Source organism: Uloborus diversus, chromosome 4, assembly GCF_026930045.1.
Source record: "Uloborus diversus isolate 005 chromosome 4, Udiv.v.3.1, whole genome shotgun sequence".
Lineage (NCBI taxonomy): Eukaryota > Metazoa > Arthropoda > Arachnida > Araneae > Uloboridae > Uloborus > Uloborus diversus.
The window spans coordinates 137,095,036-137,112,443 of NC_072734.1; the positions used below are offsets into that span (position 1 = coordinate 137,095,036).

General features: G+C 32.0%; 1 protein-coding gene across 1 annotated transcript; it reads right to left on the reverse strand.

Moving 5' to 3' along the window:
* Positions 1 to 331: 331 nt before the first annotated feature.
* Positions 332 to 13,422, reverse strand: LOC129220228 (alpha-ketoglutarate-dependent dioxygenase alkB homolog 6-like). Its single transcript, XM_054854593.1, has 6 exons — positions 13,232 to 13,422; positions 11,443 to 11,572; positions 11,257 to 11,303; positions 5,039 to 5,143; positions 2,036 to 2,152; positions 332 to 660 (listed from the first exon to the last, which is right to left on the reverse strand). The coding sequence occupies exons 1-6, from the start codon at positions 13,262 to 13,264 to the stop codon at positions 400 to 402; spliced, it is 693 nt and encodes a 230-aa protein (XP_054710568.1). The 5' UTR covers positions 13,265 to 13,422; the 3' UTR covers positions 332 to 399.
* Between the last annotated feature and the right edge of the window lie 3,986 nt (positions 13,423 to 17,408).

Below are 17,408 nucleotides of genomic sequence, written 5' to 3' on the forward strand. Positions count from 1 at the left end.
GTAGATAAATATTGATACTTGAGAGAGCAATGCCCCCCCTCCCTCGCCAAATACTAGAAAATCACCCCAGAATGATATTCTCAACATAGAGGAGAGAAACACTAAACTTCAAGTTTAAATGATGCAGTTTGTGCCATCTCTAAATTCTAAAATTCCGTTTTAACCAGATTTTTTTTTTTTTTTTCGAAATTATTTGATTTTTCTTAAAAAACGGACCCTGTGAAAAATCCTGGATAGACCCCTGGGAAGAAAATGTAAGAATGTAATTGCAAGCTACTTACAGCAGTATATATAAAAGGCATTTAAAAAAAACAACTTCCTGGTACAAATGTTTTTTATCTAATTATTTATGCATATTTGCAAACAAACAGATCATAAAATTAAAAACTAATGAGATAATTATTTTATTCCAAACAGAAATTTGGTTTTTACAGTGTGAGGCACATGCCTGATTGTTAGCGAAATTCTTGAATCCCGATTAAGCTCTTGCCCTTCATCTGCACTAACTGAATCCAAATTTTTAATGTTTTCTGTTATAGAATCCACAGTTCTTTCTTGTATTCCATGAAGATATTCCTGATACAAATTATCTTGCACCAGTAGTAAGCTGCATCGCTCCAATAATAGTGATCCAATATGTTTCTTGTTATGCCCTGTCTCCTACAAGAAACATAATAATTTCACAAAAATACAGCAAAATAGATTTATTTTTGTTTAACTGAAATACATTCAACTTCCTCATGTTAACAAGTTTGAGATCATTTGCTGTGCCTTTTTTTGCTCTGTTGATTTCAAGTCATTGATTAGTTTATATACAGTTAAACTTAGTTATAGTGACCACTCTGTTATAAAGTAAAAAAAATTTCACTTCTTAGCAGAAATGATGATCATTAATGAAACATCACTTGGCTATCACACACACAGGTGATCAAGGGGGAGAAGGGTCAATTGACCCCCTCTCTCCCTCCCCGCATCATTTTGGAAACAATGTTACTATGCATTTTGTTCTTTTTTCATATAAAAAGTATTGAATACATATGCATTGTCTGGAGGGGAGGGGGAGGCAGTTGTTCTATCATGACCCCTCAAAATAACAAGACTGCCTTGAAAGGAATTTTATGAAGTGGAATTTCATAAAATAAACATGGCTCTGCCTAACTCATATATTTCAATTTCTTAAATGCTTCAAAACTAAGGATCATTTTTGTGTTTTTGCATGATTAAATGTCCATAGGTCAAAGCAAGTACATCAGTGTTTTATAAGATTATTTTTGAAAAGCAGAAGGTATAGGAGATTAAAAACGGTGTCAAAAAATTTTACTGATTTTTTTACTCACCTCTGATCACAAACGAATAAATTAAAATTAAATTACAATAATTGTGATTCATTCAATTTTGGTTTAAATTGTTAGAAATTAGGCACACAGCATAAGAGAGTTTATGCATATGTAAAAGATTACTGTATTTCAATATGTAAAAGATTACTGTATTTCAATGAATGTATACCACAAGTATTACATTAAAAAAAAGAATAAGGACACATTCTTGCAATATTGCAATAAAATCTAACAAAGTTCTATAAAAACCACAGGCCTTACAAACTTAGATGTTTAGTCAGTAATAGCCAATTGAAGGGCTCGGGGCAAGAATACACAAATTCTACAAATATTTTTTATAGATGTTATACATTCTATATTTTGCAATACTAAAACCAGAAATGTTTTTCTGACAATGACACAATCCATTGTCATGTTTATTTCAATTATCAAAGTAGCATTTAGAACAAAAAACTCATTTTTTCAAAAGTGTCGCTTGCCACGTTCCTGCCTTCAGCCCTTCAATTCTATTTTTACTCAAAAAGTGAACTATTTAATTACAAGTTATCACGGATGGTGTTTTGTAACTTATTATTATCACTAATATGTCATTATGCCATACAGTTTTATTGAAATTGCAAATATAAAAACATGTGAAACATGCAAAATGTAGATTGCAAATTATTGTAAACGTATAAAAGGAAGCTAAGAATACACACCAATTTTGCTTCTGAACATTCTTCTGTATTTATTTTTTCATAATAATCCAACACTGTATGAGATCCAATATTCACAGTAGCAATAGTTGGATAAAATAGAGGACCATCTTCATGGGGCTAAAGTATATACAAACAATAGTTTTAATAAAAAACAGTAAAAAGTAATCATTCATGAGACAAAGTATTCAACTGTATGATTGGCCTTTTAGCATAGAATATCAAAATGTAATCTAACGTAAAATGTCCAAAAATATAACCTATTAAATAATAAAATATATAAATATCACTTAATTTTAAATTTTGATTTTTTAAAATTTTACTTGTGTCAGTTAAATGTTGCAAAATCAGTCATTGATAAAGTTCTAGCTGAAAATGTGTTTTTCCTTCTGTTTTAATTGGTTTAAAAAGTGTACGAAGAATAAAACCATAAAATGACATAAATAAAATAAAACATGAATAAAAGTAAATAAAAGCATTAAAAAAGAGTTTAAAAGCTCAAGAATACATCTCTATCAAAGCTATAAAAAAAAAGCCTCTTCATTGGTGCATAAAAGAATTATCCACGAACCCAAATGCAAGACGAGCATACATACATAAACAAGTAGTGACCAGAAACGAAAATGTTACACTATCAAAACAAGGATGAATGGCAGGACCTCTGCACTTCAGGAAAAACATCATCAACAAAAAATTAAAGGGCCGTTTTCTAAATCACGGGGAAGAGACAAATGCTCGACAAGAAATTAACAAATGAAGTAGACTTCTTCAAATGTAGCAAGATTTCAAAAATATAAATTGACAACAGAAGAACAACCACAAATGATTTTGACTAAAGAAAATTTAAAAAAAAAAAAAGATGTTTGCTGAATTCTAAATTTTTTTTAAATGCTTTTATTTGTACTTTAATTCATGTTGTCTTATTTTATTCATACCTTAGTACAAAGCTTTGACAACTTTTTACATGTAAACTAACATGTGCACAGTTTTAAAAAAGAGGTTATTTGAGTCGTCTTTTTTACATAAAGGAACTTAGAAGTTTACGAACAAAACTACTTATTAAATGATGGAGCCCATTAATATTTCATACTACTGAATGTCAGAGAAAACATTGTGGCTCCAAAAATGTAAAATAAGTTGTGAAAAAGTAGGATTTTATCCTTAACTTTCAACTGAAAAATAAATTTTGGAAAATCATTCGCTTGGCATTGACAAAGAAACTAATCCCCAATACTTAGGACATGTTTAAAAAAAATATAGGATTTTTGTTTTTCAAATGTAAACAGCTATTGTTAAATTATGCATATGTACAATGTAAAAAAAAAAAAATACTTTTTTATGTTGATTATGATCACAGAAGTATATACCTTATTAATCCTTTAACTTTTTGCCATCAGAATAAAGCAAGTTGAAATATTTGGAACCAAAAAAAAAAATAAATAAATAACTAAATAAATAATAACAATAACGGGGAAAAAACAATATTAATAGCAATAAAAAATGGGAGAAAATAATTTGATTTCAATTTTAAATTGAGAAAATCGTAGAAACAAATGAGACGCACAACTGTTTGTCTCTTTCTAGTCAGCTTTTATTTATTTTTTTTAATTTCCAGCATCTGTTAATGCCTAATCTGTTGTAATATCAGCCATGCATTTATATTTAAGACCTAATTTCAACCTGCTATTCCCCTTGTTTATCATGGTCTGGTTTGATGAAAAGTTTTTCTTAGAGCCTTTAGCATACCATCAGACTGTTTTTCTTTTTTAGAACTGGATTAGAGTTAAGCTTCAAGTTTTTTTTAAATTTCATTTCTTTCAGATTTTCTTCTTTTATTTTTTTCTCTGAAGTGTGCTGATTAGTAACAATAAATCACATCCATATTTACATCAGAATTTTCTGCTAATTTCTTTAATAATATTTTCTCTATCTTTTATTACTACAAGAATAATTATGGTGTCCAAACTCGTGTTTGGCCAATAATTTGTTTTAAAACAATTCTGAAGTTGATTGCTTCTTTCCACAAAAGTTTAACAATAGGAAAAAGTAACATCAACCTTTTACAACTTCGGCCAGAAGGACATGCAGCTTTACATTTCCATTTTTGTGTTAATAAAATCCCAATATTTACTGATGAGGTTATCTGCCATATTCATATGAACATCTACATCATTAATGCATTAATGCCACTCAACCAAACACATGTGCGTCAACTAGTCAAAATAAGATGCTACAATAATAAACTATGACAAAATTGGATTATTATAATATTGTGAAATTCGGTAAGTAGTTCCTGGGTTGCCAAAAAACATGGAATATTTTCTTAAGTATAGGATTTCTAGGACATATGGGACAGTTTTTGCCTTTTTATAAAAATATAAGGTTTGTACGAAATATAAGACGACTTTGATCCCTGACTTGATCAACAGATCAGTAATTTCTCAATTTCCAAGTTTATTCATGAGTTAAAAGCTATTGCAAATCCTAATTAACAAAGTTTTAAAAGAAAATCTTGAATTGATGAGATTCTAGTTAAAATTCATTTGTTTTCGATGTAGCCTAAATTAATAGCATGTTGTAATAATTGACAGTTAAATGGAGCAATAGAGGTTTCAATGCATGCCAGTTGTTGCCAGTTAAAACAAGTAGTTATAACTAGTGTCTTCCACTAGCTTAGTAAAAAAAGAAATTTCTGTTAACTAATCCTGCACTGGCTCCTACATACTTTTTAGACAAACAGCAAATTTCAGTCTTTTTAGTGTTAAGGTAAACAGACCAGAACTGATTTGCATATTTCAAGTGAGAAAAATAATACTATAATTCGATACTGTAATAATTTTAAAGAGTGGAAAATTATAAATCAAACTTTTACAACAAAAGCCATAGTTTAAGTGCGTTTTGAATTCATTTTTCAGTACGACAAGGCCATAGTGTTGAAATTAAATAGAATTTTTCCATAGAAAAGTACATAAAATACTATAAAATATACAAAAAGTATTTTCATACCATAATACCTTGACCAGGCAAATACTCATTTACTAACACATGATTTGGTACCTTTTCTCCAAATATATTCAAGTCTGAAATTTTGTCTATAACGTTGCACAGCCACTAATACAAAAGATACACCACTAATTAGAAAATGTAAAAAATAAAATATACATAAAAATATTAGTTCATAACTATCAATAATATGCACTAGTGTTTCTAAAAGAAAAGTTAGGGCCAGACTTGATTTTTCCAAGCCGTGACAAATCTTGAAACTGATACCATTGCCCAAGTTTTTATATTGAGTTTCAACAAAAAGAACACAGAAGTAGGATAAATTTGACGCCCCCAGAAGTTGCAGATGGAGGCAAGGGATTTTTCCCTCTAGATCTGGCACTGGTAGGATTTAATAACAAATTGCCTTTAAAATGTGGTCATTAATTAAGATAATTACATTTCCTAGCTTTTGAAACAAGCTCTCGGAGTTTTTGGTGGCTTTCATTCAATTTTAACTGAGCTTTCCAGACAAGATTGATACTGTTTCTGGTTTCAATTTGTCATATAAAACATACAAGGAATGGAAACCAATTAATCTACTTTTTGAATACCTTAGACACATTAAAATATGAGTTTTATTAGGAGAACGAATTATGGATCAAAAAGATATTTATAGAAATTTTTATGTACTACATTTTACTGAAAGTAAATACAATACTGACATCATGTTTCATAATTTTTAAATCTAACTAATATTTAAAAAGCAAACAATCATCACAAATGTGAAATCTTCAATTGTAACCTGAGTTTGTTTATAAATACATCATAAATTAAAAAACCTAACTATATGACATCATAAGCAACATGAAATTAAAGAAAAATGTTGAAAATATTACAGGGAAAAAAAATTGATTTAATGCTTATACTGCTGTGCTAAGTGCAAAAGTCCTATCCAGAGCTGAGCTCAAAATGAGAAACTGCTTTTTACAGTTTTACGGCTCCATACTTGATTTAGTAGTGTTTCCCCCAGCATTTTTAGGAGGATGCTGCACTTTATCCTCGCTTTTGCATTTCTCAAAGAGCCTTCCATGTCCCTTTGAAGATTTAACAAAACTTCATCACAAAAGCAAACTACTTCACACTAGATAAAGCAAAGCAGACCTAAAGATTCACCGCCTTGAAACTTAACTCTCACTTCTCTTATACACTTGGATTCAATTTAAATATAAATCTTAATTTTGTCAGTTTTAGGCATATTTTTTTTAAGTTGTTCATTAAAAAACTTATGATTCAAAAAATAACTGCTAATGGAAAATACTTGGGTTTCGTTCATGTAAGTAGTATAGAAAACAGTAAAAAGGCGCATTTTCTACTACAAAATATCTGTTAAAAATTGCCCTTGCTTTGCACCCTGCCCCCTTTTTTAATCTGGTGAAAACACGTTTTAGATTCCACTTTTTCAGAATTTTTTAAACATATTTCCCATCGATAAATGATCATAAAGTATTGTAAATAGGTAAAATAAGCTATTAAAAATAACCTAGTAAGAATAACTCAATTTTCATAAAAAGTGCAGGTACAACTTCTGTGCTGAGCTTGGCAGCATTTGCAAAATTATTTCTTAGAAAAAAAAATTTGCTACTTGGTACAATGTTTCTATCTTGGTAAAGTTCAGAAGTATTGGAAGGCAAGAAAACTAATTGATTCATAACCAATCTTCTGGGCATTTGTGATAAATAAATAAATAAATAAATGTTTAAAACTATGTACTTATAAGACATAGACATTACGTTTCATATAAATGCATTCAACAGTGAAATTTTAGTTAATTTGGAAAATTATGTTTGAAACGAAAACATAGATTTAATAGATAAATAAATAAGTAATGATATTATATAAATAATTTAAAGCATGTTTGGATAGCTGAAATGCCCAACATTTTGAATTTTCCATTTAATATTAAAAAACAATAAAATTCAATAAAGGAATTTAAATAAATTAAAGAACACAGGGGTGGCAAATAGTGGGATCAAGAGGGGGCGGTTGCACCCTCAAATATTTTGCACAGAATATTAAGAAGTCAAAAAATTCAATTTACATAATGCGCGAATCAGTGATCATCATATGCAATAGGAATTTAAAAAAAAAAAAGAATCTGCAGATGATCTTTAGTAAAAGTTGATGAAACTTGAGACCTGTCCAGACACAAGCAACTGTTTTTCGCTATTAGGATAATAACTTAGAAATTCATGAATCATTTTCAGAACTCAAGAATAAAAAACAGATGAAAAATAAGTTTGTTTCAACTAAAGATGAAATATCTACATATGGATTAAACGCCTCATACTTGTAAGTCTAGTGTTAAGATGATGCTTCTGCTTCCAATGTGAAAGGACAGTGCAGAGGTGTGACTGGCCCGATTTTTACCAGAAGTTCCTTGGTATTTTGAGTTCATTGTTGCGCTTATATTTTAAATGTACGTTCAGTAAGTGAGTGAACATTGATTCCTTCGGTTAAGAGGCATATTTGAGCAATTCAATACATTGTATACTTTCGTGGAAACTTCTTACAAAAGACTATTTTTGAAAAAAAAATCGTGCATCAACAAATATTTTTGCAGAGTGCTCTTTAACTGAGAGGTACAAAATGGCCTTCAAAAGTTAAAGCTGGAAGTCTTGATTGAGCTCCTATTAAGAGCTTCTTGTTAATTTGGAATTATTGGACCCATTAAAAAAAATATTTAAAAAAGTGACAAAAATCCACATGATGATGCAAAGTCATATGATTAGCTCAATATTTTGTATCAAATAATAGATTCATTCAGTTTCTTATGAAATTAATACAAGATTTAGTGATAAATCTAAGTTCAATATTATATGTGCAGGTTATTGAACAAGATAAATAAAATATTTCAGTTACACGTAAAAGTTGTTGAACGAAGCAAAAAGAATTGTTTTGTGAAGAGCCAGTGTACTTCAATGATGAAAAATTAAGACTAGAGCACAAATTTTAAACTTGCGTGGGTTTTTTTGAAGAGAAAATTTTTTAAGATGCATTTTCTAACATAACTTTGTAGCTTCAATTATTTTTCACCAATTCCAATCAACTCAATTAACTGTGAAAGATCATTTTCGTGTCTCAGAAGATTAGAGTTTTTTTTTTTTTTTTTTGGTACATGATGGGACAAGCAAAACTTTCATCTTCAGCTATACTGCCAAGAGCATGCCACTGGATATTGACGGAATATAGTACCAAGATTTCCTTTTCTTCTGGATTCCAAAAATCATACATTAAAAATTTACTTTAGAAACGGTAGTACCAAGATCTTTTCTGTTACAGTTTGCAATAAAATAAATTAAAAGTGGAAATTAAAATTTAAATTTCTTGAATGACCTTACTGAAAAAAATGTACTCGTATTTTATTCCGTATTGAGAAATTCATGTTTAAAAAACTCGACCCCCCAAATGAAATGTTGAAATGCCGCCTCTGAAAGAACATATTCAACATAATCAAATAGTTTGTATAAACCTTTAATTGATAAAAAAGAACTAATGTTTCATTTAAGAATAAATTACAACTATCATTGTGATGTCCAAGTTGTCAATGATCTGGTAAAATGCACTGATGACGCCAACAATAAAATTTACTCTACTACTATATACAACATGTTAAACTGCTTTATTTCATTGCTGAAGCACAAAAACTAAATAATTATTATTAAAAGTTTGGTAACAGCTCAACTATCAAAATGTCCTCCTTTTGTTTACTATATATTCATTTAATTTTTACAATGAATACCAAAGAAGAACCAAGACCAAATGAAGACACAATTGCTTCTCTTGAACAAAAATACAATTTACAACCGTCATATTATAATAACAAGGGTCTGTCCAGGATTTTTCACAGGGTCCGTTTTTTGTGAAAAATCAAATAATTTTGCGAAAAATGAATTAATTTTGTGAAAAATTTAAAGAATTTCGCAAAAAAAAAAAAATTTTTTTTTGTTGAAACGAAATTTTAGAATTTAGAGATGGCACAAACTGCATCAACTAAACTTTAAGTTGAGTGTTTTCCTCTTCTATGACGAGAAAATCATTCTGGATTTTTTTTCTGATATTTGGCGCGGGGGGGGGGGGGGGGGGGGCATCGTACTTTCAAGTATCAATATTTATCTACCATTCTGAATTATGTTAAATTATACTAGATATATTTCTGTACAGTATTTAAAATAATTGTAACAAAAATATAAATAAATAAAACAAAATTCAGAATAGGGTTCAGCATTCAACTTTTTGACCCAAGACACTCTTAAAAAGCACAGAATTTCGTTTAAAACTTTATTTCAATTGTTTACCTCTTAACAAAGCATAGTAATCATCAAAAATTCGAAAAATCGGATTCCCATAGCGGATGCAGAGAGATTGCAATTCTCAAAGTGAAGGCATCAAAAGTATAAAAACGGCTTGTAAAAGAAATATTTTTGATAAAATTATTTTAAAATTGCATTTTAGAGTCCTATGATAACATATCATCAATATCTGTGAACACAGTTGACCCCCCCCCCCAAAAAATAATAATAATAAAATAAAATAAACCATCTATTCAGCATTTTAATTTTTGACTCATAACAGAAAATGGAATTTTGCTTTAAAAACTTGAAATGAGAGTTCTAACTGAAATAAAGAGACTTTTCATTTATTTGAATCCTAATAAAGCGAAGTTAGCTTGAAAAAAGAACAAAATATGATTCTCATATCGGATGTTAAAAGATTGCATTTTTCAAAATGTAGACATCTAAAGAAAAAAAAAACGGTAATTAAAAGACTTTATTTAAAGTTAATCATCCTTGTTAGCATCGAAAAATCAAAACCCATATAATTTTCTCCCCAAAATAATAATTAAATATCGCTTCGCACTGCACCGTAAAAACGCAAATATTGACAAGCCGACAAAATGATGAGAATATTTTCTAATCAAGTCATTATAAAGGTTCAACGCCAGACCCTAAAAGTGGTGAAAGTTTTGAAGTTGGTAACCCTATCTGAAGCGATCATATTTTTTCCTCACCCTTAGTATCACTTTGCAGTTCTAAGTTCATTTCGCAGATATATATTATTATTGTTTATTAAATCATGAGCAGAGAAAAGTGCTTACCAATGCCTTTTCAGAAAAGTTTACAACAACACCGCTGCTAATTAGCTGTGATAAAACAAACAACCATTATATTTATTTGGCAGTAGCAATTATTTATCACTTGCAGGAGCATCGCAAGGGTGCCGATTTTTTTTTTTTTTTCAAAATTAGCCGATTTTGTATAAGCTGATCCCTCTAATTTGACTTAAAAAAAGGTTCCAAAAATTATCGGTTTAATACACAGAAATATGCGTTATTTTGCTTTCAGATTTGCTCTTTCAATAAACAATTTGTGACAGATCCGATCTTGTTTATCAGAATTTTGTGAAGGGTCCATTTTGTTTGATCGGGATTTTGTGAAAGGTCCGTTTTGTTTGATCGGGATTTTGTGAAAGGTCCGTTTTGATTGATCGGATTTTTGTGAAGGGTCCGTTAACGGACCCAAATATCCTCTGGCCAGACCCCTGAATAACGATAGATTTTCTTAATGAAATACAGCTACCCTTTGTTACAACTGCCCCTTGTTATATTGCACTTTTTTATTGTCTCCCAGAAAAAAGTATGTAAAGCCTTGCTTTAAGTTTGAGACCATAAAAATATTATATTCCTCAGAAGTTTTTTGTATTGCAAAAAATTGAATGCAACTGGTGTCTTTCTATTATCTAAAATTGCTACAGTTTGAGCTGCAACTTTAGCTTTTTATTTCTTCAAAGACAATAGAAATAATTTTAATTCATTTTATAACTTTAAAAAAAAATCGCAGTTTTTTTCTTCTGTATTTTGTGTTAAAAAGTCTTCCTAATATGAAAAATAAATTTTTTTGCAGGAATACACATTTATTTTTGTGTAGAATGATTTTTTGTTCTTTTTTTTGGTCTTCCAACAAGTGTGATAAAATGAGCAGTTGCATTAATTTTAAAATATGAAATGAATTTTAACAACAGTAAAGTAAGTTTTATTTCAATCAGACTTCATTGAATGAATTTAATTTTATTTCAGTGAAAATTAATTTAAAGCTTTAATATTATTTGATCAGTTTAAAAGGAATCAGTGCAGCCGATTTAAATCATATTCCGATTTAACTATGCAAAGACAGAAAAAGTACCTTTGGTAACTCTTCTTGAATCATGCCTTTAGGATGAGGCAGTCCACCTACAAATAATAAAAAGAAACAAAATCAGTAATTTTCAGTTTTATAATGTACAACAATAAAGAATAATAAGCTTCCAACTATTTTTTTACAGAGAAAAATGAAAAAGTATGGAGATTTTAAGGGCAGAATGATTCTCACCCCAATTCTGAAGTCTTCGATTTGATAATGTCTTCCATTTCGGTTTTGGAGCACTGTAAATTTTTTCCAAAAGAAAGTTCTCTTCAGATGAACTTATGAAATTAGGAATATAATATGCTGAATTGGGAAGCTAAATAGAGAAAGAAAAAAAAAAGTCAGCTGAAATGAAAATAATTTCACTGTAATAGCTTTAAACCTTTAAAAAAAAAAGAAATTAAATTAATTTGAATTCTGACATTTTGAATTCAAATTATGTATTTCGCAATCAAGAGTTGCGACAGGACCCAATTCATTGGAGTTATTGTTTCTAGAAACGGCTCCTGTCCCCTCAAGCTTGCCCCTCCTCCTGATTGGTTACGTTTGTATAGTTGTGTATGTGTGTAGGCGTGCATGCATGCATGTGTAGGCTTGTGTGTGTGCGTAGACCTGTGTGTATGCATGTAGGCGTGTGTATATGTGAGTGTGTATGTGTGTGAGCACGTGTGTGTACAGGACATGGATGTCTCCAACCAGGAAAAGCGGATTTTGACGCTCCTGCAGAGGACGGTGGTGCGGCAGAGGCCGCTGATTCAAGCTGAAAAAGGAACCACAACGCTAAGAACGGTCAAGTGAGAACAATAAGCAATCGTGATTGCTCAAAAAAAAAAAAAAGCATGCACTTCTGTAAGCATTTTCCCATTAATATTACACTATACTCTTTTTGTTTTTCATTAATATGGATTTTTAAAAATATTGCATTTAGGGCCCCATTAAATTGCTTAAACCACAGGCACTGGTAGCAAGGAGGACCGTATAGTATAACTGTGGTTGCGTTTGACGAACCTCACCGGTCAACCAGTTACAAACCGCAGCGTTCTATCATCTATCGGTTACCTCACCGGTTACCATTTTAAGCTGTTGATTGGTGGATTGGAGCACGTGATCATTAGCTATCATGTGATTAACTAACCTACCGGTCGAGCTCGTCGAACGTAAGCTGTGTGTGGATTCTTAAGTTAATTTTGTTACTCACTTATTGGATTTTTTCCAAATTTGCATGTACACTGAATATTTTGAGTCATATACTTTTATATACAAATATATAACTATATATATAAATATATATCAATAAACAAAATGCAAAAAAAAAAAAAAAAAAAAAGCTTTAAACGCAAAATAGCTTCCATAAGCTCACATCTTTTTGCATTAAAAAAATAGGTTCATTGTAATCTCAAAATAAGTCTGTAATATTTATTGCTATCTTGCACTTTCAAGTCTTTTTTTTTTTTTTTTTTGACAATTTCATTCTGGTGCTACAAAAAAGAGAAAAACTTACATCGTGAGGGGGGATATTTCGATAATTGGGAATCTGGTGCGGTCGTCTCATTTTTGGCGTAAATTATTTTATTTTGGTAACCCTGCTGATTTATAGTAACCCTAAGTCAATAGATGTTTCCGATCCCTTTGTTTTGATTTGCATAGAAAAATACATCTCGCGAAGGCGCTGGAGCCAAGAATTGACACCAAAGAAGAAAGATCGCCAGATTTCCAATTATCGAAATATCTCCTCGTGATGCATCGCAACATACCGATGTAAGGTTGGCGATGCATCACGATGTAGAAATCCCTACATCGCCCAGCTCTGTGAACGAAAAGTTAGCCTTTAAAGTGCTTTTGTTGAAAATTTTAAAACAACCTTGTTCAGAAATTTAATAGCAAACAATATTAGAGCTTCATTGCAGTCATACAATAGTAAAAAAAGTTTGAAATTAAGAGTTATTAGAAGAACTTCCGAAAAAGAACAAATTACATTTTTTACTTTGTATTTTCCATAACCTGACATCGCTCAAAAACAAATTCTCGAAAAAAAAATTGCATAGACGAGTGAAATCTATTTGGTCCAAAAAAACATCATGAATTTATAAAAAGCATAAAAGCCGTAATTTCCTGAGATGACGAAAACTGCTATGATCAAAATCAAAACCTGAACCGACAACTGTTTCGCTCAATTTGTAAACAAACAGTAGAAGAAATGTTGCCATTGAAAAAAAAAATTAATGCGATGATCTGTTACAGTTAAGATAAACCATGGCCCCACTTGACAAACACGGCCGCTCCCACGGTAACCACGGAGGCTCCATTGCTGGAAGTCCTTTAACCGTTTTGATTAATATAACAAAGAATTTGTGTTAGGTTGTATACTATTGATGATGCTCTTGAGAGGAGATCACAAGTAAATTCCCCCTTCCAGCTCTGTTTCAGCAACGGTAAAAGCATTTGCGACAAGTGTATTAATGCATACAGACAATATTTTGAAGGAGATTAGAGTCCCTACATGAAACCGGAAAATTATATAAACAATAATAAACAAAATATAAAAACCAATATCGGTTATTCTGGGGTCCTTCCTTGAACATAGGAGGAGTCACTCTCTTCAGCTATGTATTTGCTTGGAGCACAAAACTGACGAGAGGCATGTCAGCCTTCGGTTTAGAATCGGAGCACATGTATAATAAGATTTATAGGTTTATAATGGAGGGAGCGGACAGGGTCGGACTGTCGCCATCCAACCTTTTTTTTTAGCGTCCGCGATCCAATGCGCTTTAGTTTTTGAGCAACACGATTGCTTATTGTTCTCACTTGACTGTTTTTGGCGTCCTATCACTTTATTTTCCCACCGCCACCCTCCGCACCATCACCGTCGACCGGCTCCTCACGATGCTGCTCTGTAGTATATTTTATTAGTGAGGAGTTGAGAGATGCTATTTACACATAGTTATTTATTTACTACGGACAACACAGTCACACTAACGTACACATAAAGCTACATCATCGAACTGTGAGATCGAAATCGAAACCAACACTAACTTGTTAGCCTCGAACTAAGAGCATTAGAGTTCTATTCTTTCGGCGCCTGGATCGAGGCTATAAACCATGGAGGAAAGAATAACAGGGATATTATCATGGGAATATTACATGCTCCTATAGCGAAAGCCGTCTCCAGGTTGCATCCACGTCCTACACACATGCGCATACATACAGACACTTACATATACACAAAAACATACACACAATTATCCACACATTCATGCCTGCACACAGACACAAACACATATGCCTACACACACATACACCCTACACACAAACACACATGCTCCTCCACACACAAACACACACGTTTACATGCACACACTCGTGATTGCGAAAAACATAATTTGAATACAAGATGTCAAAATTCAAATTAATTTTTTTTTTCTTTCCTTGCTCCCTCGACCTGTGCACCTTGGGAGTCAAGGTTGGTGTCTTCATGCGGGACCCAGTCCGTCCCTGGAAGGGGAGGCCGGCCTGGATCTGAGGGCATTCATATCCATCGCAAAGTGCTGCTCATGTATTTCACTTTTATCTTATTTTTACAAAGCTTTTAACTTTTTTTTTTAATTTATATTTTTGCACCCCTTCCTTTTTGAGACTTCCAAGATTGATGAGTCTAATATCATTTTCTTTTTTATCTACATTTATCATTATTACAATTATTATTATGGTTTTTTTCTACAATCTGCACTTGATTCTACTTTTGTATCCATAAAAATATATCAATGGTAAAGTTGATGAGAAACAACATCCCTGTACCTTTTTTTATTTCTTACATCAATCGTTCCCCGCACATCTAAGAATTTTAAAACTTTCAGGTGTCAGAGTAACCACCACTGGAATATATATATATATATATATATATATATATATATATATATATATATATACATATATATACATCAGTCAGGAGTGCAAGTAGACTCAAGTAAAATTTTCTGAAGTCAGTGAGAAATTTTCTGAAATTAGATCCTCCCCCCTCCCGCAAAAACTCTTCAAATATACATTCAAACATCATTGGAAAAAACAATTTAAAAGTTTTTTTTTTATTTTAATGTAATTTTTCAGTTTAAAAATGTTGCGAGACCAAAATTTTCTGATCACAAACACCCCTGATATATACAGAAGTGCCCATCCCCTCTAAAATCAAGGGTTCCCCCCCAAAGAAAGAACTCCCATTAAAAATGAAAAAGGTTCCCCTCAAAACAACTCCCTTAAAATTTCAATGACGCGCCATGGGCCCCCCCCCCCAAGTGGGCTCCCAAGGTGTACTTGAAGGGGGTGCCGAAGGTGCCTGGGCCCTCCAAAGTGAATTTTAAACTTCTCATCGTAAGGATTTTGCAATATCTTCACTTAAAGCTTGATAGTAGTCATAATCTTAAGCTTTGGTTAATCATTCCTCCCGAAATAAAATTCTTATAAGCGAATCTGATATATATATATAAACAACTGTCGTTGCAAAGTCATGAAATGACCCCACTGTTTTTGGTCACGTTTGAGAAGCTCCAGATCCTTAGTAAGTAGCAAATTGGTATATTGGTTTTCAGTTTTCATCCTTCTACAAAGTCACTTAAAGAAATACTATTTGAAATTAACAATATCAATCTTTTCCTCCTGAAACAATTACAAATACAAATACAAATGTGACGACCAGCAACAGGCTCTGGGCCCAGCTAGGCTGGTCCTAGTCAATTAATTAGTCCCCAATGAAGATCAATGGCCCTCTTAAAGCTATCCACTCCCTTGCTCATTACCGCCTCTTCCGGTAAGCTATTCCAAGTGCCCACGACCCTGCTAAAGTAGTAGTTTTTCCTGATTTCCAAGTTAGCCTGAGATTTAAATAGCTTAAAACAATGACCCCTTGTCCTGCTTTCCCCGCAAAAATTTAATCCATTTACATAAATTACCTACTACATACATAAATTACCATCCAATTACCCGTAACAAAGATTCTCAACTGATTGTGTTCAGAAAGAACAGAACTTGAGTACAAATATTCATTCCATCTCCAAAACAATACCGTATATACTTGCGTATAAATCGACCAGGGGCGGGTACAGGGAGAGGGTCATGAACACCACTCCCTTAAACCGTCGACAATGTTATACATCCATTGTGCTCAAATACTTTATGACTCAACTATTGGTACCCGCACTTCTTTGCCCGTAGTGGAAAATTAAAAGGTCTTTTGGTTCGCCTGTATATTTACAAATAATGTATGGTGAATTTCTCGCCAATTAGCTTGCCCATGTTACGATTCTACGTTATGATAACTTGGTAATTTGCTCGTCCATCTTATATTTATAAAATGTTCTTTAAGTTGGAATAGTGTAAGAACAAAATCGAATTTTAAAAAAATCATGCTACAAACTAATTTTGTGCCAAATTTCATGAAAATTGGCCGAACAGTCTAGGAGCTATGCACGTCACAGAGATCCAGACATCCAGATTTTCAGCTTTATTTTTAGTAATAAAGATTACAGTAATCTTTTCATCATTTTTAAAAGTAAATATTATGAATACTATATAATTTCATTGCTCATGGAATTAGTAACATTTATGACTACTAGGGACCTCATTTCTGACCGATTTGGTGCTTTTATGGACACACCAAAGCAGCGTTAGAAACTATTCGTACCACAAAAACTATGCATTCTTCATCATTACCCCCTCTAAAATCCTTGTATCGGCACCTGAAGTCTAAAAGTAGGGGGTTATTTTTGGTGGGGAAAAAAAACAAAAAATCTGCGGATAAGTCCAAGCCCCTACTTTCAGAAAAAAATCGGGAATGTTTTGCAGCGATTTAAAACCTTTTATAAAGATGTAAAATAAAATTTAATGAGCATTCTTACGTTCGAAAAAGGGTCGACTCATATCAGGGGCAGATTTACAGGCTATTCAAAGGGGTCGCGGTTGAAATCCATAAAAGCCATTCCTCCCCCCAAACCAATCATGTAGAGGGGGGGGGGACAGGAAGTCAATTCCCCTCTTTTACACTGTATTTTACATATTAATCGCGCCCTTGAAGTGTCAAATCTCCCCTTTGGGGGTATCACCCCCAGGGTTGGAAACCCTTGTTCTAAGTCATAGCAATACTGTTATAGTGCAGTCCATGG